The sequence below is a fragment of the Melanerpes formicivorus genome, unplaced genomic scaffold, assembly GCF_026170545.1.
Source record: "Melanerpes formicivorus ecotype bairdi unplaced genomic scaffold, bMelFor1.0.p_v2 SCAF_2, whole genome shotgun sequence".
NCBI lineage: Eukaryota > Metazoa > Chordata > Aves > Piciformes > Picidae > Melanerpes > Melanerpes formicivorus.
Window position 1 is genome coordinate 8,339,046 of NW_027142354.1, and position 23,639 is coordinate 8,362,684.

Below are 23,639 nucleotides of genomic sequence, written 5' to 3' on the forward strand. Positions count from 1 at the left end.
AAACATTTGATGAGCAATGAGAGTAAACTGAATGCTGGAATGGTTTAAAGGAGACTGTGAAAATATGCTTAGAGTCCCAGTACTATCAGCCAGCACTCAGTGAAAGAATACACCCATCAGCACAACAATATTGAATTTAATCAGATGGCCTATGTGTACATATGCTCTGTATGGCAGCATTTTCTTCCTCTGAAGCTTTGGATGGTCTTTTTTTCCTGTTTTTGTTTTGTTTTGGGGAGGGGTTGATATAAACCACTATGTGTGCTTGAACTTTTTGGTACTTAAATTTCTGTTCTTCGTGAATGTTCCTGTTTGTGTCAGTTCACTGGTTTTATGGCTCTCAGTCACCTCCTATTTACATGTTTCATTGCAAAGTCTCTGGATATTTGTTTTCCTACCAGACAGTATCAAATGCCTTGACTGTGATCTAGGTCAGTGTGCATATGTGTTTTAGTTCTGCCTCCCGGTGATATCAAATGTGCTTTTCTCCTTTTGCAGTTGCAGTTCATCTGATCCCTTCTTTCCTTTTCCTGACATTATCTCATTGCACCTCAGACCAGGATCTGAATTGTCAGCCATTATGCAAACCCTAGGTGGACAAGAGCTCTTGGAATCATCTCCCCCCACAGCCTTCTGAGCGGCTGTAAGGAAACCTATTTAAAGGACAATTAGGGAGATTGCAGAATGAAAAGCTCCATTGTTCAAACTGTATACAATCACCTACTTAAATGGAAAGTGGTAAACGAGAGGCAGGCCGATTAATGCCCAGACTGAGATGTATCACTACTCTCTAGCTGGCTTTAGCATTTAATTTGTCACATCCCATAGGAAATGCAGCGCAGCAAAAAAGCCAAGTCACCTCAAGCTATTTTTTTCCCTTCCAGAGCCCTGAGACATGTCACTTTGTTGATTAATAATCACATTTTAAAAAATAATAAAAAATGTGAAGGACAACTCACTGCAGAGTCATCATTCACAGCTTTCTCTGCAAACTAAGAAGCTGCTCACTGTAAAAAGCAGGCTGAGGCTAAATAAAAGTCCACACTGTTTCTACCCAGATCTGGATTCATGGAGGGATCAGCCCTCTAAATGCCAGGATGAAAGGTTGCCTGCATGTGAAGGAGATCCAGGGAAGGATTAGTTGATCACAGCTCATACTGGAAGAGTGCATGCTCTTTACAACAGCCCCAGCACACTATGGTCACAGGCACGAGGTATTGCAAGACAGAGGAATACAACTCTGGCTGCAACAGGACTTCTATAAGCCCTAGAGAAATCTGCACCAGTTCTGTGGGGTTCAGTTTCTCCTCCTATCCTCTTCTGACATTTCATCATTAATTAAACCTTTGTGGCTGCCTGTAGATGTGACCAATAATTATCACAAAGAAGTGCATATGAAGGTATATATGATGGTCAGAACTTGATGCCTTTTATGATCTTCCTGCAATTGCTGAAACCATAAGGGCTCAATCAGAGGAATTATAGAATTATAGAATCAATAAGGCTGGAAAAGACCTCACAGATCATCAAGTCCAACCTGTCACCACAGACCTCATGACTACTAAACCATGGCACCAAGTGCCACGTCCAACCCCCTCTTGAACACCTCCAGGGATGGTGATTCCACCACCTCCCTGGGCAGGCCATTCCAACGGCTAACAACTCTCTTGGTGAAGAACTTTCTCCTCATCTCGAGCCTAAACTTCCCCTGGTGCAGTTTGAGATTGTATCCTCTTGTTCTGGTGCTGGTTGTCTGGGAGAAGAGACCAACCCCCTCCTGGCTACAACCTCCCTTCAGGTAGTTGTAGACAGAATGACTTATCCTAGCTCTATGGATTTTCTTATTTGGAATGTATAACAACATTCTACCATCTCCTTCTGCCTCCGGGTAGATGGAGTTGTGAGATACAGCCAATGGGCAAACTGGTTTGGTGTAAATGTCCATAATTTCACCATGCTCAGCATGTAGTTCCCCTTCAGCTCATGTCTCCAGGTTTCCTCCCACAGAAAACACTGTACAAAAAAAGAGAACAGAGTTGTCCCAGCATATTGAGGGTACCCGAGTCTGAGGGCTAAGCAATCCCAGCTCCCTCAGCCTCTCCTCATAGGGCTTGTGTTCCAAACCCCTCACCAACTTTGTTGCCCTTCTCTGGACACGCTCCAGCAAGTCAACATCCTTCCTAAACTGAGGGACCCAGAACTGGACACACTACTCTAGGTGTGGCCTAGTAGGGGTTTAAATAATCCTGCTGAGCCAGTTTCATCTGCGTAAGTCAAGGCACAAAGAGCAACAGAAAGCTTAGACACACCAGTGATGCCAATAACGAGTGTTAATGAGGACAGAGAGCTGCCTGGCTGATTTTCCAGTTCTAGTTAATGGAAAAGTTCTTGCCAATTCCAGTGGTGCAGAAGAAAGTCTGTAAACCCCATGTCTCACACTGATAGCTAAATTAGCTTTTGCTGTGCTCTGGTATTGACTGCCTGATAAAGGTGGCATAAAAAATATTTCTAAACAACTGAACAGGCACCACTTAGGGTTTTCCTCTCTTCCTTCCCTCCGTGCTGTCCTTGAGAACAATTGTTAGTCTTATGGGATTCTTTTCTCTGTGAATAAATAAATAACTGATGTGTTGGAATCAGGTAAGAGCTCTTGGATCAATTGTAAGCACTGATGGCACTTGTTTCTACAGGAGATGAAATAATGGATTCATTGTCCACGCTGGAGTATAAACACCCTCTCTCTGTGTATTATGTCAAAGAGGAAAACAAAACAAAATGGGGTTCATTGTGTGTGTGCAAGTCTAATCTTTCCAGGCTACCAAGTTAAAAATGCTTTTCATCTAGATCAAATAAAAACAACACGAACAATGCGACCCCAAAGCCTGTCCAAACAGTCCGAGGCTGCTCACTTGTACCTTCCCTTCTCTATTCTCTTTTTCATACGGGCGCATCTAATTGTCAGCAAACCAAGGCAACGTTTATTTTAACTCCTGCTCTGATAAACACCACATCCCCCATCTATTAGTCAAAACCTCAAAGCAGTCTGCAGGGTATTGTGAGCATCTGAGCCAGGCACAGGAGCCAGGGAATCCATGGTCAGATGTGGATGGGCTGAAAAGATAGCTGAATGAAAAGGAAAAAATAAAAGCCCAAGCAAAGCAATGATTTCTCACTGCATTTTTCCTCTCTTCCACTTTTCTGATGCAATAATAATTTTGCATCCGTCAGTAGTCTGGGCTGAAACACCACAGTGTTATAAAGCTTAGCTGCGGTCCAAGAATAATGGCTGCAGTGGCAGAACACGATGTGGGACTGGATGTGGCATCAAGTCTCCTTCAGTAGCCACCCTTAGCTGTTCAGTCAAAAGCTTTGTACTGTTGAGAGCAGTGAAGCATACTTTGTGTGGCCTGAAATTAATAACTTTCCTGTTCCTAATTTGAGCCTGATACTGCACTTCACTCATCTCCTTTTGATTTGGCAGGTGGTGACCCTTGTAATGTATTATATAATATTGCATACCATCCTCATTTTATATTGATCTTTAAGGCAGCCAGATCATTAACCAAGCTGATTTAGAGTGACCAGTCCTTCTGGCCCTGCAAGACAGACATGCCAAAACATTCACAGAGCTGCAAGACAGATCATGTACCTCAGCAAGCTGCAATATTCCTGGAGCAGCTCCAGATGAGAGATGACAGTGTTTTTTTTCACAGGTCAGCTCCTTTACAAGGCAAGGCTGGGCTGGGATCTATCAACAGGAACTTCAGCAGCCCATGTGGACTCACTTGTAATGTGTGCAGTGCCATGGGGCAGGCTACACATCCCCAAGTCAGGATCCCTACCTGAGCACTCAGGAGCTCTCAGGAATGAGTTCCTGTCACCTAGCAGACTTCTGGGTGACACAGACAAGGGAAATGTTTTTCTTCTTCTGGTCCTGAGTCAAAGGAGGTATGTTTGCTTAAAGGCACATCTTCCAGAAAAATATTTATCCTTTCTTTTCATAGCTTTTTCTAGTGCCAGTTTGTGTTTGCTGTTGAGTTGCTGAGAATACTGTTTGAGGAGAAAGAGAAAATCCTGATAGCTCAAATTAGCCATTTTTAAATGACATCCCAGCTGAGATGCTGTGTGTAGCAGTGTGTGAGGCACAGATACATTTCAATCAGGATTTATAATATGACTTTACTCTGAGCCACACAAAACCTTATATCTTAAACCTCCACCTTCAGTTGAGGCTTAAGCTAGGAGAAGGTTTTGTAATTCAAGTGTTTTCACAAATCAATTCTGTGTCAAATATGACCAATTCTTTTAAGATATTTCAGTGATTTTTCATGTTAATTCCTCTCAGTAAGGATAATCAAAATGAACTTGTGGGGAGTGTCACCACTTAATACATAACTGTCAGCATTTGATAACATCATCCTGAATAATTTGTAAAGAAAACATACTTCCTCCTGCAGCAGCTGCTCAGAATGAACATAAAACTCCTTTATACAGGAGACTCTTAAAAGGTTAACATTTTTTGGGTTAATGATTCAAAACTTCCTGTGCATGATATTCTGTTAAGATATGTAATGAAGTCTATCTGAAAGGTGGACCTATAATGTTTATGGCTTTTCCTGCTCCCAAAGCTGCAAGCAACATTTATTTCTAGTCCCATGAGGAGAAAACTACACCTTCTGGTTATATTTCAGTCTACTCTGAAATTTGTTTGAATTTTTACCAAGCTTCCCCTTCCTCTCTAGAGACTACATGCCTCATCCACTTGAGGAACAGATCTTAGAGTCCTCCTTGGAGACTGGGAAATGACTCAGTACTTCAAAGCCAAAACAGCAAACACTAGGGATGAACTAACAATTGTGAAGCCCCATTCTGCTGCAGTTTCATCACCTACAAACTGCAGCTGTTTTAATTTGGGAAACCAAGCAATTTCTGCTGCACCTGTCAAACCTGCCTGGCATTTCAACAGATTGTTCCATGTGTTGATTTTGCAGGTCTTAACATAGCCTGAGAAACATGGTCTTAAAAAAGGGCCAAGTGCAGACAAAAAGTAGAATTAATCAGAGTAAAGCCACATTTTCAAACTGCCAATCATATGTATATATATAAAAAAAATATAAGTTATTAAGTGAAAAGTGTAGTAACAGATGCAAACCAGACACACACAGGAAGTTTGAAACAAGGGAGGCTTTCTTTCTACTGTTTATATTATTTTCCTTCTTAGCTTAGTATTTTTCCAGGGGCATGCCACAAACACAAGAAACATGCTGCCCAGCTCTTGTAGTGGCTGTGGTCTCCACTGTATCACTATATGATGGCAGTAAAAACCTTTGTTCTAGAAACACAAGCTGAAGTGTAAGTCATCAATATTGATTTATCAGCTTGAGGACTGGAGTCTCTTGCTTGTGAGGGTTATTGGGTTTGGGAAGCCTGTGACTGAAACAGCTTGTTCTGAGTCTCTTGTTCCACATGCTTGGTTGTGTGTGGGTTTTCTTTTACCTAATTCATGCAAAAATTCTGAAGTCATTTTGGGTAAAAGCCATTGGAAGTTTTTTTCCTCTGAGGGAGGAAATTGAGCTGGTTAAACAATAAATAGGATATCAGAGAAAAGTATCTACTGTTGAAAATACCCTGCGGGCAGGAGGATCTGCATGGTTTCAGTCTGGTGTGTAAATCCTTTTAGAGGGCTCCTACTCAACAATGTAAACTGCTGTGTAAAAGAACAAGTGAAATAATGAAAGAGGTACCCCTTTGCTTAAAGAATTATCTTCATTTAAAGCACACAAAAATTGAAGAAGGAGGAAATGTTTGAGACAGACAAGTCAGCCAGGCTTTTAAATGGACTGGATAGTATTTGTATTTTATGTAACCATTAAATAAGAGAAGACAGACCACAGTCTGGGGTTGTGGACTTGGCCAGTGACTCCTTTACTAGAGACAACATTTTCAAAAGCAGTAAATGCACCCAACTCTTGGCTCCTTGCAGTCCCTGTGACTCACTGTACTCACTGTCAGTGTGGAGAGCCTACTGGGTACATGGCACACCTGCTTGGCTTTTTTTTTTAACCTGCTAGGGCAAGTGGACTAATTTTCAGGTAGCACACCTATGCTGGAGAAACCCAACATGGATGAATAGATCAAATATTCGTGCACAGATCTGCAAAGACATTTGGATATGCAGAAGCTTCTGGGGTTCTCCAAAGCTCACACAAGTTCCTACAAGAGCTTCATGAAACATAGCGTTAGTCTGGACTTGCTAGCAGCCTATGACGAAGAAGAAACAATCTCTCCTTTCATCTCTGTTTAGGCCCATTCAGTGCACAGGCTACTAAATGGGAAATGTCCAGGTAGGTTAGGCCATGGAGACCAAAAAAAAAGGAGAATAACAATGAACAGAACTAATTTGTTGAAAAGAAAACTTATTTATATGTTTGAACTCTGGAGGACTGCCAGTGTGCTTGGAACTACACAGAAAGAGAACCTCATCAGGCTTTTCTCATATCTAATTACAGCTCTTTCAGGCTTACTGTATATTGAATAATTGAGAGTGGAATGAACAATCTCAGAGTAGCTCTGACCTTTTTTTTTTTCCTTCAACATTTCTTAATTAATCTTAAATAGAGGAGGAAGGAATTTATTTAGTCCAGGCAAGATATCCCGGAGTGGTCACCTTTATCCCCTCAACACTGTACTCAGAAGTGCAGTGTGAAAGAAAACCCATAAAAAATAAAGTAAGTCTTGAATCAGAATGGAGACCCTTGCCTCTCACAGGGGGCAAGTGGAGGGTGCATGCATGAAAACTGAAAGCTTAGGAAGGAATGGGCACTTCATGGACTCTTCTGACAACATGAGTCAAATCTCACAGTCTCCTTATCAAAACCAAAGATCTCCCCTCTCTTCTGAGTGCATCATAACTTGTGGTACCATGCACTGCAGAGACACTGTCAAACTGAACTGCAGGATCTAAAAGAGAAGTGTAAGTTCCAGGATAATGAATGGAAACTCTAAATTACCTCCAGAGGACTGCATTGTTTCTTGCCTGTCCATCTCTTCAAGGGGCTTGATGGTGTCAGAGACCTTGAGCTAAGAGTTTATTTTGTCTGATGTGATGCATGAAATATTACTCCAAAAAAAACCATTGAAAAAAGAATTTTATGAGAGACTGACACATGTCTTTTTGTTTGAGTCAAGTGACATAGCACAGAACTTGTCTGTCCACAGCATCTTGTGTGGGAGTATCAGCTTGTTCAAGTAAAAATAGAGACCTGGTACAGAAATGTCTATGGTGTGGTATTAAAACTCAGCCTGTTTTGTGGGACAGGAAGATAAGTGACAATAAAACAATGTATGCCTATATACACATATAGATCATAGAATCACAGAATCAGCCAGGTTGGAAAAGACCTCAGAGAGCCTCAAGTCCAAACTATCACCTAATACCTAACACCTCATGACAACTAAACCATGGCTTCAAGTGCCACAACCGATCCTTTTTTGAACACCTCCAGGGATGGGGACTCCACCACCTAGACAGTAGCAGTCTCATTAATCCTAAACTAAATTGAACTGTGGCTGTTCTTAGAGAAGAGTTCAAGCATGGCCTAAAGTATTACTGAAAGATGCACAATTTTTTAAAAAGTGCTTGTAATATTTTCTACATTTTGTTTGCTCCACTGTCTTTGTTTGCTTCACTTCCTAAAACCACAATATCCAACAGTGATAATCACTCAGACTAAAAAATATCCAGATGTGATGAAATGACATTTGCTGAGTTCCAGGGTTTTTCCCATTCCTGGCTTTCCCTCTTATGCAATAGCCAACAGATACAGCTTTTAATTTCATATGGCTCAGTTGTCAATGGCATCAGTCGACTCAGCACTATTACCACAAACTACTAACTAATATCTAACACCTCATGACAACCAAACTATGGCTTCAAGTGCCACATCCAATCCTTTTTTTAACACCTCCAGGGACGGTGACTCTACCACTTCCCTGGTCAGCCCCTTCCAATGGCCAATTACTCTTTCTGTGAAGAACTTTCTCCTCACCTTGAGCCTAAACTTCCCCTGGTGCAGCTTGGAACTATGTCCTCTTGTTCTGGTGCTGGTTGCCTGGGAGAAGAGACCATCCCTACCTGTCTACAACCTCCTTTCAGGTCATTGTAGAGAGCAATAAGTCTCCCTGAGCTTCCTCTACTCCAGGCTAAACACCCCCAGCTCCCTCAGCCTCCCCCTGTAGGGTTTGTGCTCAAGACCTCTCACCAGCCTCCTTGCCCTTCTCTGGACACGTTCAGGTATGCATGCTATATGTTAACATGCTTGCACATACACAGATAAGTCTAAATCTTGGGCCTCTTTAGAAATTTCAGTGAGATGAGGGTTTTTTTCCTCTAAATATTTTGAGAAGTGAAGAAAAAAGTCTTCAAGACTAATTGGGGAACTTCCATTGAATGGCACTGAGGATGCTACTCAGTTCTTTTGATGGGACCCAAAAGATGGATCCATGCCAGAATTTCTCATGTCCTTTGCATTGTAGGTCAGTGTGTGAGTGTGTCTGTCCTTTTTAAAAAACCACTCATATACAAATTCCACTTTCATTGCACATTTGCTTAAAAGTGGAGTAAAATCTTGGTCAAGAATGGACGGAAGTGCTGCCAATCACATTCTCTATACACACTTAGGCAACTGAGGGCCAGAAATGTTGTACCTAATATTACCTCAACACAGCCAAGTGTTTGGTTGCAGTGGTAACAGTCAGAGGAGACATGCAGGTATTGATCTGATGCCAGGACAGGAGAAGGGTCTGTTTTGCCCTACCACACAGAGTAGTGTTCTGAAAAATCCATTGTTTGAGGAACCTGGTTGTTTCATTTGAAGCAGTGCCAAGAAAGATGAACCAGAACAGGAATAGTGAATTTGACAGAGAAGAAAGTGTGGAAATGTGAGATATGGATGGATCAAAAGCCCTGCTTTCAGAATGGCAATAGAAATACTGGCATTGTTTCATTATTTGAAAACGTCAAAGCATTAAAACAGTACAAACAATGCTGGCCCAACCATGTGCTTGCCATGACTTACTCAATGTAGAAGGGTGTACAGTTACTCAACGTCTGGTCTTTTGAGCCTGGCAACCAACAAACACCTCTGGATGAAGGCTGCATCCTTGGGATGCACATCTATGGAGCTTTTGATCATTGAGCATCATTTATGTCAATCTGTTCTTTGAGTCCAAGAGAGAGTTCAAAATCAGCCCAGACTAGTAGTCCTAAATGAAGATGCTTGACTATTAATTATAGAATAGAATAGAATAGAATAAACCAGGTTGGAAGAGACCTTCAAGATCATCACGTCCAACCTATCATCCAACACCACCTAATCAACTAACCCATGTAACCAAGCACCCTGTCAAGTCTCCTCCTGAACACCTCCAGTGACGGCGACTCCACCACCTCCCCGGGCAGTCCATTCCAATGGGCAATCACTCTCTCTGTGTAAAACTTCCTCCTGACCTCCAGCCTGAACTTCCCCTGGCACAGCCTGAGACTGTGTCCTCTTGTTCTGGTGCTGGCTGCCTGGGAGAAGAGACCAACCTCTGCCTGTTTACAACCCCCCTTCAGGTAGTTGTAGAGAGCAATAAGGTCACCCCTGAGTCTCCTCCTCTCCAGGCTAAGCAGCCCCAGCTCCCTCAGTCTCTCCTCATAGGGCTTGTGTTCCAAGCCCCTCACCAACTTCGTAGCCCTTCTCTGGACTCGTTCCAGCAAGTCAACATCCTTCCTAAACTGAGGGGCCCAGAACTGGACACAGTACTTGAGGCGTGGCCTAACCAGTGCAGTGTACAGGGGCAGAATGACCTCCCTGCTCCTGCTGGCCACACTGTTTTTAATGCAGGCCAGGATGCCATTGGCCCTCCTGGCTGCCTGGGCACACTGCAGGCTCATGTTCATCCTATCATCAACCAGCACCCCCAGGTCCCTCTCTGCCTGGCTGCTCTCCAGCCACTCTGACCCCAGCCTGTAGCTCTGCATGGGGTTGTTGTGGCCAATGTGCAGAACCCGGCACTTGGATGTGTTAAATCTCATGCCGTTGGACTCTGCCCACCTATCCAGCCTGTCGAGGTCTCTCTGCAAAGCCTCTCTACCCTCTAACAGATCAACTCCTGTCCCCAGCTTGGTGTCATCCGCAAATTTACTGATGATAGACTCAATTCCCTCATCCAGATCATCAATAAAGATGTTAAAGAGGATGGGGCCCAGCACTGATCCCTGGGGGACTCCACTACTGACTGGCCGCCAGCTGGATGTGACACCATTCACCACCACTCTCTGGGTTCGACCATCCAGCCAGTTCCTAACCCAGCTCAGAGTGCTGCTGTCCAAGCCATGGGCTGACAGCTTGGCCAGCTTGTCTGCTGGTTTCCTAGATGAACAAAAAATCAAGCTGAAGTCAGTGATATTGCTATAGAAAAGGACAGAGTATCCATAGAGCAAAGGAGATGACAACATGGAGCCAGGATGCAAATTCAACACACAACTTGGAGGCAGAGTGTGCTTTCCATGACACCAGCCATCTGTTGGCATAAGAAGAAAAGGTCATGATACTGAGCTTAGGATTGCTTTGGTTTGGGGCTCTGGGGTAGAAGTACCTGAACAGATCTCTGGAGGTGCTTCTGGCAGAGGGATTAGATGATAGCCATTGCTTCCCTCTGCTCCACATGTGCTCTGAACCAGTTGGTACTTTGAAACAATGAGTTCTGCATCACATCGGAGCTTCTTCACCAAAGCCACTTTAGACCAAGATAATTGTACTTGGATGTATTAGGCACATAAATACATGTCTTGGTCCTTTCTGAGGAGCCAAGCAATAAGGTGAGATCTTGGTTATGTGGACAGGCAGCAAGATTGGTGTAACCTGAGATAGAATGAAGGATTGTGTTAAAAAAAAGTTAGGAAAACACTCCGGCATTCCTTCGTGATGAGAGGGCATGGTTGATAGTCCTAAGCATCAGATCAGAAGATAAAGATTCTGAGAATCTGATACACTCTCGTGGATTTCACAGATCTTGTTTCCAATGAGAGATCAAGCTCAAACAAGAATGAACAAGCATCCTTGCAGATGACGGAGATATGACTTTATCTGAGGGGCAGGGACGACGTTCTGAGCACTGTGCTCCCAGTTATTATCACCGTAATTGCGTTTGTTATTAAAGTCATCTACATAGCCTTTAATTTCAAGGATTCTTGCAGGGGAACAATAGAAGGCAATTTTACAAGAGTTCAAACAAGAAATGAATCATAGTTTGCAATCATTAGCTGCAGGTTGTAAGTTTCTAATACTGGGCATTCTCCCAACTACACAGCATCAGCAACATCATAGCCGTTAATTTTATTACAGGTTTTTATATCACAGACTGTCCTTCTCCAACATTACTTTTCAGTATCTTCTTTTCAGATGTTTTTTTTTTCTTATAGCTCTTTGTGTCACAGCCTAACAGTTAGTCAGAAAGGTTTTACACAGAGGATTCCTACAGTGATTTTATTCCCATAGCGTAGAGGTTTAGGCCAACACTTCAACTGGAAAAGTAATTTTTACAATGGCTGTTCTTGTAAGGAACACTCCTTTTAGTTGGCCTTTTAGGAATGAGGGGGTCAAAAGTTTTCCATGGATCAGAGTGTGTCAAACAATGACAATTTGTTTTGAAAATCTCATTAATTTTAACGTAAGGGAAAAAATGTCATTAAACAAATTCCAATCTGTTTACACTGAAGTTGTTCAGTTTAACAGTCTTCCATCAGATGAATGAAAGAATCTTCTAGGGAAACAAAAGATACTTAAAGTACTGCATATTTAATAGAATTATCAAATCAACCGGATTGGAAGAGACTTCAGAGATCGTCAAGTCCAAACTATTACCTAATACCAAACACCTCGTGACAACCAAACCATGGCTTCAAGTGCCATGTCCAATCCTTTTTTGAGTACCTCCAGGGACGGTGACTCTATCACCTCCCTGGCCAGCCTATTCTAATGGCCAATTACTCTTTCTGTGAAGAACTTTCTCCTCACCATAGCCTAAACTTCCCCTGGTTCAGCTTGAGACTGTGCCCTCTTGTTCTGTTGCTGCTTGCCTGGGAGAAGAGACCAACCCCCACCTGGCTACAACCTCCTTTCCGGTAGTTGTAGAGAGCAATAAGGTCTCCCCTGAGCTTCCTTTACTCCAGGCTAAACACCCCAGCTCCCTCAGCCTCTCCTCATAGGGCTTATGCTCCAAACCCCTCACCAGCTTTGGTGCGCTTCTCTGGATATGTTCCAGCAACTCAACATCCTTCTTGAATTGAGGGGCCCAGAACTAGACACAGGACTCAAGGTGTGGCCTTGTACAGGGGCAGAATGACTTCCCTGCTCCCGCTGGCCACACTATTCCTGATACAGGCCAGGATGCCATTGGCCTTCTTGGCCCCCTGGCCACACTGCTGGCTCATGTTCAACCAGCTGTCAACCACCACCCCCAGGTCCCTTTCTGCCTGGCTGCTTTCTAGCCACTCTGACCCCAGCCTGTAGTGCTGCATGGGGTTGTTGAGGCCAAAGTGCAGCACCCCACACTTGGACTTGTTAAATGCCATCATTTTTTTTTCACTATTTCCCCCCACACACTTATTTCTACTACACATTTGAAGACCTCTAAATGTGTCAGTGAAAACATGCATAGAAATTGAAGCAGCAAGGTGATCTAGGAAATATCTAATAAAAACAGATCAGGAAATAAAAGAAAAGATATCTTTCCCAGCCACAGAGGTAGAATAGAATAGAATAGAATAAACCAGGTTGGAAGAGACCTTCAAGATCATCGTGTCCAACCTATCATCCAACACCACCTAATCAACTAACCTAAGCAACCAAGCACCCTGTCAAGTCTCCTCCTAAACACCTCCAGTGATGGCGACTCCACCACCTCCCCGGGCAGTCCATTCCAATGGGCAATCACTCTCTCTGTGTAAAACTTCCTCCTGACCTCAAGCCTGAACTTCCCCTGGCGCAGCCTGAGACTGTGTCCTCTTGTTCTGGTGCTGGCTGCCTGGGAGAAGAGACCAACCTCTGCCTGTTTACAACCCCCCTTCAGGTAGTTGTAGAGAGCAATAATGTCACCCCTGAGTCTCCTCTTCTCCAGGCTAAGCAGCCCCAGCTCCCTCAGCCTCTCCTCATAGGGCTTGTGTTCCAAGCCCCTCACCAACTTCGTTGCCCTTCTCTGGACTCGTTCCAGCAAGTCAACATCCTTCCTAAACTGAGGGGCCCAGAACTGGACACAGTAGTCAAGGTGTGGCCTAACCAGTGCAGTGTACCGGGGCAGAATGACCTCCCTGCTCCTGCTGGCCACACTGTAAAATTCCCCAGCTCTCCCATATAAAAACTGATTTTGATAGCAACAATGGCCAGTGATTGTCACTATGCTATTTATGTTCATGAAACCTCAGCTGAGACTGGAACCTAATTTCTTTAGATGGTGTAGAAATTCAGCATCTTCTACTGCCACTGCCTTGTGAACAAGAAGGTATCAGGCACTTAGGGTCATTTGAAAAACAGAAAGTTATTTTGCTGCTTAGGTCATTAAGCTGCTTAAAACTCCTGAATAACTTCCAGCCACAGCAAACCCTAGCAGATGTTTGGTGCTGCTGCTTCAAGAAAAGGAAATGTCTTTTTGTTTGGTTTTATTTTTTAGTGAGGAAAAGTTACTGTAAGTGTCTGGAGAAAAGTCACTTCTCTCTTGTGCAACAACTTCTCTAACAGACTTAATTTGTGAAATGGGAATGACTTCTCTGCCTTATCAGGATATTTTGAGACTCAGTTAATTGCTTTTAGCTGATTTGGACATCTGTCGGTGCAGAGTCTTCACTAAATGTTAAAATTCATTGTCTTTGGAGCTACTAATTGTTTTCTTACTCTCAATAATTAATCATCTTGCTGTAAACTCAGCTGTCATAAATAACAAACACTAATGATTGTTTTGTGTTAACATGGTATTTAGAAGAAAACCCACTTCTCTGGTATCAATTTGATTTTGCAAGGTTCTTTTGTGGTTTTAGGTCTTGTTTTTACATTGCTTTGGTATCTCCAATTTTTTTCCCCCCTGCAGAGATGGCTGCTGTCCTTCAATTTTCTCCTTCTCCAAATCAGCCAATTTTTTTAAAAGCATGTAAGATTTCCCTTGCTTTCTTTTCTAATTCCTTTCTCCATGGACACAACCTTTGACCTCCTCTGAGCGTGTAACTCTTACCAAAATGGTGTCTTTAATTAGTAGAGTAACAAGTATCCAAGTTGTTCCAAGTTCTTAGTCCATCACAGCTAAATATGCATACCATATTTAGCACTCTCCCCATTTGGCAGAGGCATCACATTGGTTTTTCAGCAGACACAGATGTTTGTTTTGCAGTATCTCAGTTTGCATCACCTCTTCCCACACAGCCAAGAGTGTCCAAAAGCCTTTATGTTGCTCTTCTTGCTGGAAGTTTCTTAAGTCAGATAATTTGGATGTTCCAACAAGGTAAATTATACTGGGGCTGCTGAGCTGAGTTATGATAGCAGTGACATCATTGTGTTTGGATTTCTCTAAGAATTTAACTCCAGACTCTGTGGCCTATAAAACAGTGTTAATAAGCACTTGGCAGAAAACTCAAAGATTTCATGGCTGGCTCTTCCCCAAACAGAAGTCATGCTCAACTCTGAAGGCATGTAATGAAGAGAGACCAAAGCACTTTCCAGGCTCAAGCAATATCTAATCTGATCTTGAAAGGAATGAGCCAGAACAAGCTCTCAAAGGAGCCTATCCCCCATTACAATTTTATTAGTGATGGTGGGTAATGAGAACCTGAAAGTGGTAGAACAGCTGTGAGTTGGTCTGGAAAAATCCAGTCAGATTCTGAAAATGTGAAAAAAAAAGAAGTCTATTTCTCAGAAGGGCAGAGCTGAGATAAACAGTGAATCTTAAGATGAACTCTGTGATCTGCATTTTCCAGGAGGAGAGTGATGTAGAGCATAAGGTGAAAACCTCATTAGACTATGTATACAGAAACCCCCAAACTTATCACATCTGAGATCATGCAGCCTGCATTTACCAGTATGCCATACTTGCCTGCTGTCTTCCTTTGATGAGGCAAAAATGTATCATTTAATCTATATGGTGTTCAGTAAGTCAGTAAGACACATGGAAATTAATTAGTTAAAGTGAAAAATAAGGGTACTTACAAAAATGATTACAGACTCACAGAATCACAGGGCACATCCAGTTGGAAGAGATCTCAAAGTTCATCTAGTCCAACTTTTGACCTGGCACTGAAAGGTCAACACTTATCCATGTCCCTGAGTGCCAGGTCCACACACTGCTTAAACACCTCCAGAGATGGTGACTCCAATTTTGCCCTGGGCAGACCACTTCTATGCTTGACAAGCCTTTCAGTGAAGAGTATTTCCTAATATCCAGCCTGAACCTCCCCTGGCACAACTTGAAACCATATCCTCTAGTCCTGTCACTTTATGCCAAGGAGAAGAGGCTGGCCCCTTCCTTACTCCAACCTCCCTTCAGGTAGTTGTAGAGAGTGATGAGGTCTCCCTTCAGTCTTCTCTTCTCCAGACTGAACAACCCTACCTCACTCAGCTGCTCCTGTAGGTCATGTGCTCCAGACCCTTCATGAGCCTCATTGCCCTTCTGTGGACACACTCCAGCACCTCAACATCCTTCTTGTAGTGAGGGGCCCAGTACCAAACACAGTACTGGAGGTCTGTCTCCACCAGTGTTGAGTACAGGGGGAAGATAATTTCCCTGTTCCTGCTGGCCACAGTGTTTCTAATACAAGCCAGGATCCCACTGGCTTTGTTGGCCATCTGTGCACTCTTCTGACTCATTATTTAGTTGACTGTCAACCAATAGCCCCAGGTCCCTCTCTAAGTTGCATCTTTCCAACCACACATCCCCAAGTTTGTAGCTTACAGGATCATAGAATCATCTTGATTGGAAAAGACCTTTAAAAGCTTTACATCCAGCCATTATCTAACTACCAAACCTGAAGCTAAACCATATTTCTTAGCACCACATCTCTGTGTCTTTTAAATTCTTCCAAGGATGAGGATTCAGCCACCTCCCTGGGGAGCCTACTCCAATGTTTGATAACCCTTTAAGTGAAGAAGTTTTTTTCTAATATCCAAAGAGAAAGGAACTAGATAAAAGTTTATTGGGAAGAGGAAGGTCAGTGCCAGAGCTGGATTTGATACAGAACGTAGGCTTGTGGTCATAACATTTGCCAGTGGTACACAGGAGGCCTCCTCAGCAAAAGAGGACCAGAGTAGAATGAGATGAATGGGGTGAAGGTTAGAAGCATGAAGTAGACTCTGAGAAAGAACATCAAAAAAGGAATATAGGGATGCTTTGCTAATCTCAGGCCAGAAATGTTACAGCTGCCTTCGTCTGCTGCAGTGGCCAAAGAATGGAAAGTCTATCCTAAAGAAGCTTTTAAAAGCAGTTGGCTTATTTGGCTTCACTACATACAGCTGAAAGAAGAAATGACTGCTTGTGATGAGTAGAATAGAATAGAATAGAATAGAATAGAATAGAATAGAATAGAATAGAATAGAATAGAATAGAATAGAATAGAATTAACCAGTTTGGAAGAGACCTTTGAGATCATCTAGTCCAACCCATCATCCAACACTATCTAATCAACTAAACCATGGCACCAAGCATCCCATCAAGTCTCTTCCTAAACACCTCCGGTGATGGTGTCTCCACCACCTCCCTGGGTATCCCATTCCAATGGCAAATCACTCTTTCTATGAAGAACTTCTTCCTAACATCCAGCCTAAAGTTGTTCTGCATATGATGGAAGTGCAAGACCTGTTTAAGTTGTGGCTTTAGGCTGGCATAAAAGCAAATGGGAATAATTTGGTCGCAGGTAAAATTAGGCTGAAAACTAAGACGTGTTCTTTATTTACTTTCAGGGTGATTTTCCCAAAAGTGAAGGTGACCTGGGAAACTTCAAGCAGCAGCATGACAAATTTGTGGTAGGAATTATGAGACATGTTTAGGAAAAGAAATTCAGTTTAAAGAGTCTGGATGTGCCTTCTAGGCTTACATTTTCATGAAAGAGGAAGTAGTGGGCTAGGGAAGGGAGAAAGGAATAAGAAAGACCTTTTGTTGTTTTCTTGCTTGCTTTCTTTGTTTCTTTCTTTTTCTCTCTTTCTCTTTTTCTCCTTCTGCCATTATGCCTCTGTCCTTCTTTATTTCTTTTATATTAATCTTATTACAAGCTCTTTGGAGCTGTGCTGGGCAAAGTTGACTGCTTAGAGCCTTGCCATGCCAAGAAGAGCCACAGATGTTCGGCACCTCTTCATATAGTAGTGAGAGATGTGAAATAGGTCTCTGTTGCAGCAAAACTCTGTCTTGCTTGCAGTCAATGAAGATCCCTGTCACTGGAAATTAGTTTTAAAGTGTATGCACTTTTTGTGACATTGGCCTGAGCAGCTAAGAAGAGCAGCAGCCATCCCAAATAAAGCTGCCATTTTCATAAGGTACAGTCAGCTATGATTTGCTTTCCTATAGGTAAGCTCATAGTTACCCTAAAAAAAGGTAACTCCAGTCCTGAAACAGACTTCCAGACCTGCAAAAGTCTTGTGGTAATCTACCAGAGAGAGCATAATCTGTAGGAGATCAGCTGGAAGTATTGATTTCAAAGGATTTCTGTACCACTAAATTACTGTAATCCTAAAAGTGATATTCAGGTGATTTCGCAACCCCCTCAGCTGCTCATTGCCTTGAGCTCTAATGCAGGCTGAGCTGTCATCTTCATGCATGATGATGTTTATGAGTTAGCCTCTTCATCTTGAGTATGAAGAAAGATGTTGGTGTGTAGTGCCAAAAAAATATCAACCCAGAAAGGAGAAGGGCATGGTCTCCATGAACTAGATATTTGGAAAAACTGCATAGAAACAAAGACAGGGATTTTTTTTCTTCTTCTTCCTTCTTATGCATTCACTTTAGCTTGACCTAAATTGCTAATTAATGTAAATTTTCCCAGTGAAAAAGGATTATGGATATTCTTTTCCTTATCAAGTTTTAGACTAGCAAATCCTTAATCCTTGCAAGAAACTTCCTCTCTAAGATAGGCCCTATAATTTTTTTCTTTCTTTTTTTTTGCCCTGATGTGGAGGACAGATATTTCTTTCCCCATTTATCAGACATTTATCTTCTTCACATTCTGAATAAATCTGTATTTGGTCCTGGTCCAGACCTAAGAGGATAATGAATTCCCTTGTTCACTGAGATTACCACATCATCAGACAGTGTTTAAGTAACACAGGCAGTTCATCTTATTCATCCAGCTTGGTTGTGCTGTGTGATATGGCACGATACGGTCTTTCAAGGTGAGAGGAGTCACATATTGCAAAATGTTATTCAAAAGTCTTTATAAGGGAGATAAATGTAGGTGAAGAAAGCACTGCAAATATCACAACCCCCCACTTCCCAAAAAGATGAGGAAGGCAGTAGGTGGCAATGAAAGGCCCCTCTGCCCTGGGGTATCTTGCTGGCTGAACAAGCTGCAGGTTTGCCACACGCAGTGATCCTTTGAATTATGGAATGAAGCTGGAGGTGGGGAGATTCAGGCTGGATGTGAGGAGGAGGTTCTTCACCATGAGAGTGGTGAAACCCTGGAATGTGTTGTCCAGGGAGGTGGTCGAGGCCCCGTCCCTAGGGGTGTTTAAGAGCAGGCTGGATGAGGCTCTGTCCAGCCTGATCTAGTGTGGGGGTGTCCCTGCCCATGGCAGGGGGGTTGGAACTAGATGATCCTTGTGGTCCCTTCCAACCCTGAATGAAACTATGAAACTATAAACTATGAATCGGTATGGCCCAGTTCTGAGGGTAATCCTAGACAGCTCTGATGGATGAGACCCGTGAGCCCCTCACAGCAGAGGGATCTGGCTTCTGCCAATTAACAAAACTTTTTTGCTGAGCTTTGGGAAAGTCAAAGTACTATGAGTATGTGAAAAAGAAAGATTTACCAGCCATTTGTAGCCAAAACAAGCCAGTGGACTACATATGTGTTGCTATCCAGCATGCTGCAGCAGTGGACAGGGAAAGGGATGTTAACAAAAATGAAGTTCATTATTTGCTGTGGGACAATGAAGTCTTCTAATCTTCCAGTCTTGTCAAAAGGTGATCCTTTTATGCCATGATGTAAGAGTAGGTGAACAATTGTTCTTATAATTTATCTTCACTGGAGTAACTTCAGGTTATCTCCTTGTGCCTATATAGGTCATATTCATCTCTCCCCTTATCCTTTTAGATTTATGCATCATCACTAATTAAAAGAATTATTTAATTATTAAAATATCATCCTGATCCTAGACACAATTAGTTGTTATACCTCTTGCAATGGAAAAGTGACAAACATTCTAAATCATTCTGTTTTCTCCCAAACTGTCCAGGTTTTAAGTGGATGAAGCCCCTATCTGTTTGTTCCAGCCCTGCCAGCAAGAATTGCTAGAGGGCATTCTGTAAAACCAATAGTTTCTGTTTCCCCTTTTATTTCAATTAAGTGTTCTGCCTTTTAGTTTCAGCCTTTCCTTCCTGTTCTCTGACCTCTGAACATGATTAGCCCATACCCTGAATCATCTGACACAGCAGGCAGCATCCCAGAGGGTCAGTGCTTTGTCATCAGAGAATAAACTAGGCTTAAAAAAAATCTGATCCTTAAATTGAAGTCAGTGTTTGAATGCACTTCCAAACTAGCCTAAACACACAGAGCTCTTTTAGTCCTTTCTGCACTCTTGGCCAGAGCAACAAAGAGAATTGCAATTTAATGAAAACATGAGGCTCAATGGAAAATAAAACCCATGAATATATATCTAGTAATTAAATATATATATATAAATCTGAGCTTAGCATTTCCTGAAATTTGAGAAGTTCTAATCTAGATTGATATGGATTTTTCATAATGAGACTTGAAAACCATCTGTGCTAGGAATGTGAGATTTTGAGGAGACAGACTGGAGGATGATTTTAAACTGAAGAGATTGGAGTCCTGTCCCTTGTTTCATTATAGATGCTATGGGTGACCTGAGAAAAGGCTATACTGTACTCAGACAGCATTTATCCTTCTCTGGGTTTAAGTGACCTCTCGGTAGAGAGGGGATAGCAATACCTCACCCTGCAGTCATGTCTGATAGGCTCCACAGGGCAAGAACTCCTCTAACTAGGAAATGTAGGAAACATCCGATAGGTTGCTGGTGTTGGTTTGGGTGCACTGGTGCTGTGGTGATGCTTGCTGTCAAACAACATCACATGCTAAACTGACATGAAGAAACCTAGAAGCTATGCTTCCATACAGACAGGATTTTGGTGGTTACTCAGCCAGAGTGTGCAGAACATTGGTAAGGAACCTAACTGACTACATTTAACCTTCTTTCCTCATCTTCCAGTAGACAAATGCAGCAGTTCACCGGTTCAGCAAATGCAGGATATATTACTGGGAGCTAGCAACACATTATGAACATCTTATCTTGTTTGTGTATGTTTCAGGCACTGACTTAGGAACAATGTAGTTAATATTTGAATGCGAAGGATTGTCTGAGAGGAAGATAGTGGGAGTACGAGAAACGTGGTGAAGACCCATCTATTGACAGAAATGTATAAGGAGAGAATTTCCTTCCTTTGTCTCTCTAAACTGGTTTTACTGATTACATCTGTCTTCACCACAATAGCAAAAAAGGCAATGTAAATGAATACCCTCAAGCACTAAAACTGGCTATTTGTCTTCATCCACTGTCCAGCACTGCATCCCTGTGCCAATTTATCCAAATATGATTACAATGAATAAGCTTTTCCAATGACAAATTCACTGATCATCAGTATAGCTCTGAAAAAAAAGGGCAATTTTCCCTGTTTCTAAACCAAAATGATGTAAAGGCTTCCAATGATACCTTGTTTTACCTCTAAACAGAGACAGAAGACAATGGACAGTAATTAACCTCATACAGCAGCTGCAAAGTATTTTGTTTTCTCTTTAAGAATACATTTATATTAAAACTTCTGAGCAATTTTGAAAACCAGGTAAACCTTTCTGGTGACCTGTGTATCAAACATACACGTGCCAATAGTAATATACTGAAATAAGAGGCCATTTTTATGGTCTGAGTTTATGTGGTGGTTGGGCTGCTTACCTGGGGCTTTCACAAATCACCTTGAAAATAACAATTGTTAGCAAAGACTGCACTTTCCCCCCCCCGCCCCAAGTGATTCTGCTAGTATTTTCCAAGTCTGCCCTTAAATCTGGCATCTTGATGTCCAAAAGGGGTTGACCCTGTCTTCCAAATTGGTAGCTGGTATAGGCTTCACTTTCTTTGCTTGAAGGGTTAAATGGGCTAAACATATTCTTGGCATAACCAAAGGACAGACTGAATGGGGATGAATGAATGAATGAACTAACAAGTGAATGGAGCAGCTTATCTGCTCCTACTCCAGTCTGTTTAAAGAGAAGATTGTCGTTTTAATCATTCAGGAAATCCTTTTCAGAGGGGAGTCCCTGCTACCAATCCCCTTCTGATTCTTTGCTTCTCCTAGCTGGGTCTACCCAGACATACTCAGTGTACCTGTTGTGTTGGCATATGGAAATGTGTTGCTCAAGTTAAAAAGAGAGCGTGCAGCACCATCACTATAAAAGAGTTGAAGAAACAGAAAGGACTTAACTAAAGTGATGAGGTAGAGTGTTGCACTTATGATTCCTTAAGGAAATCAGCAGTCATATACAATGCATAGCAGATCCTTTCTAAATCCTGATATATCTGCCTAAGTTAAAGAATATGAAAGAAAACAAAATCCAGGTGTACCTTAGTCTTATTTTTCCCCCTCCTGCATTAATTGTGATTACAGACAAATGACAAGCTGTGAAATATTTTGCTGAACTCAGTCTTTGTTCCCTTTTTCCTCCCCTCTACGAGACGATGAATGGAGGTGGGTAATACCGCACTTGAGACAAATGAAAGGTGTGGAGCGAGTCATTCTCCTAGGTGGATGTGGAGGAGGGAGTCAGAGACAAGCTGCAACAGCCCTGCACTTTGCTTTGGAGTCTATTATCCCAGTCTGAATAGCTGGTTGTATTGCGTCAAGCCCTGTGGTCAGCCGTGACTGAGATGTACATTCCACAGCAAAGGCTGATGATGTAATGCCTTTCGAGCCCCTCATCCCCCTACCCCTTCCCCAGCTCCCCTTTGCCTGTGGGGCTATTACCCTCAGTATTCAAGAGAACTGCCCATGCTACAGGCTTGTTACAGTAGTATTAATACAGTGGTGTTAGAACACCTTCCCTCTTCAATGACTTTCCCTCTGCTCTAGGACATTAGCAAATAAAGCACGACAAAAAGAGAAAGTGAAAAGAAAAAGAAATAAAGGAAAATCTTACCCTCTTTTTAAAAAACTGAAAGGCTGAGCACTTCTTGACTGGAAATCCATTCATGTCTTTGTTGACCATTTTCCACAGTGAAGGGTGCACAGTGGTAGATCCAGTGTGGCACTTGCTCAGCGTATCTGTTTCCTTCTGTATCCCTTTAGTTAATCAAGGCAGAGCAGGACGGGAGGCTCACCGGCACGGCTCGGGCAGCCGTCCTTCACACATTCATCCTGCTGCACCAGCTACTGCAGCAGCAGCAAGCAGCAGCCTTTTCCAGCTTTCAGATGCAGTACACTATTAGCTTCTTAGAAACATCCCCTAAACACACACACTCCTATAAAACCCTGTGACAGCTTTTAGATCACAGGCAGAGATCCGTCTCAGGCTAAGTGGGTTTCACATAAACCCAAGTTCTAACATCCTGTGGGTGCTACTGGTACCTCATGCTGTATAAGCAGTGAGGCTACTGTGCTCAATTTGCTATTCTTCTTCAGGTGGTGTGATTCACTGCTGTTTGAGATGAGAGCTGGTTTTGATTGTGCAAATTCCAGCGGGAGCTGCAGTTCAGCAACAGCAGCGAGAGAGAGAGAGGGAGGGAGGGAGAGAGGGAGGGAGAGACATGCACAGGCAGAGCAGCTGAACACAAATAACCATACAAAGGATAGGAGAAAGGCTCGTGCAAAGAAGTGCTGAAAGGCAATATGCTTCCCTTGGGAGAATGACAACGAGAGCTCTTGTTTTCTACATGGACAGTTTTTGAGCAAAAGGAAAAGATACACAGGTCAATTTAAAAAAGTGGGGGTTTTTTTTGTTATGTTGCTCTCCTTGCAATGATTTAGACAGTGATACTTTGGGGAAAAAAAGTCCATGGGATGATCAATGCAACACTGTGTTATGTGACAGGACATGTTGCAGACAGAAGCACTGAAGCTTCCTTATGAAGTTCAGTGAGCTTAAAGGAATCCAGCAGTCCCTAACAAAGTACATTTACCACATGTAATGCAGTTAAATGTAAAGCAAGCAGGCACAGAAAGATTTGATCAGATATATCTGTAGAAATAAAGCTATAAAGCTTTTAAAACCATAAGGATTATTATATGACAGAAAAATAGGGATGAAAAGGATCTTGAAAGGACACATTGTTTAACCTTCTTTGTATTAAATTCAATGGAGTTGAATATCTCCAAGTCCAGTGAAGCCAATAACATGTGTA

General features: G+C 42.5%; 1 protein-coding gene across 2 annotated transcripts in view; it reads right to left on the reverse strand.

Annotated features, from left to right (window-relative positions):
• SGK1 (serum/glucocorticoid regulated kinase 1) overlaps positions 1-23,639 on the reverse strand; it is a 123,679-nt gene that overhangs the window by 70,810 nt on the left and 29,230 nt on the right. The window contains exon 1 of one of the 2 annotated variants that reach the window (XM_068149861.1): positions 22,439-22,522. The exons of the other annotated variant lie outside the window; for it this stretch is intronic. Coding sequence (XP_068005962.1) covers positions 22,439-22,507 — 69 coding nt within the window. The 5' untranslated portion in view covers positions 22,508-22,522. Of the gene's footprint in view, positions 1-22,438; positions 22,523-23,639 lie in introns of those variants that run through there. 2 annotated transcript variants of the gene reach the window in all.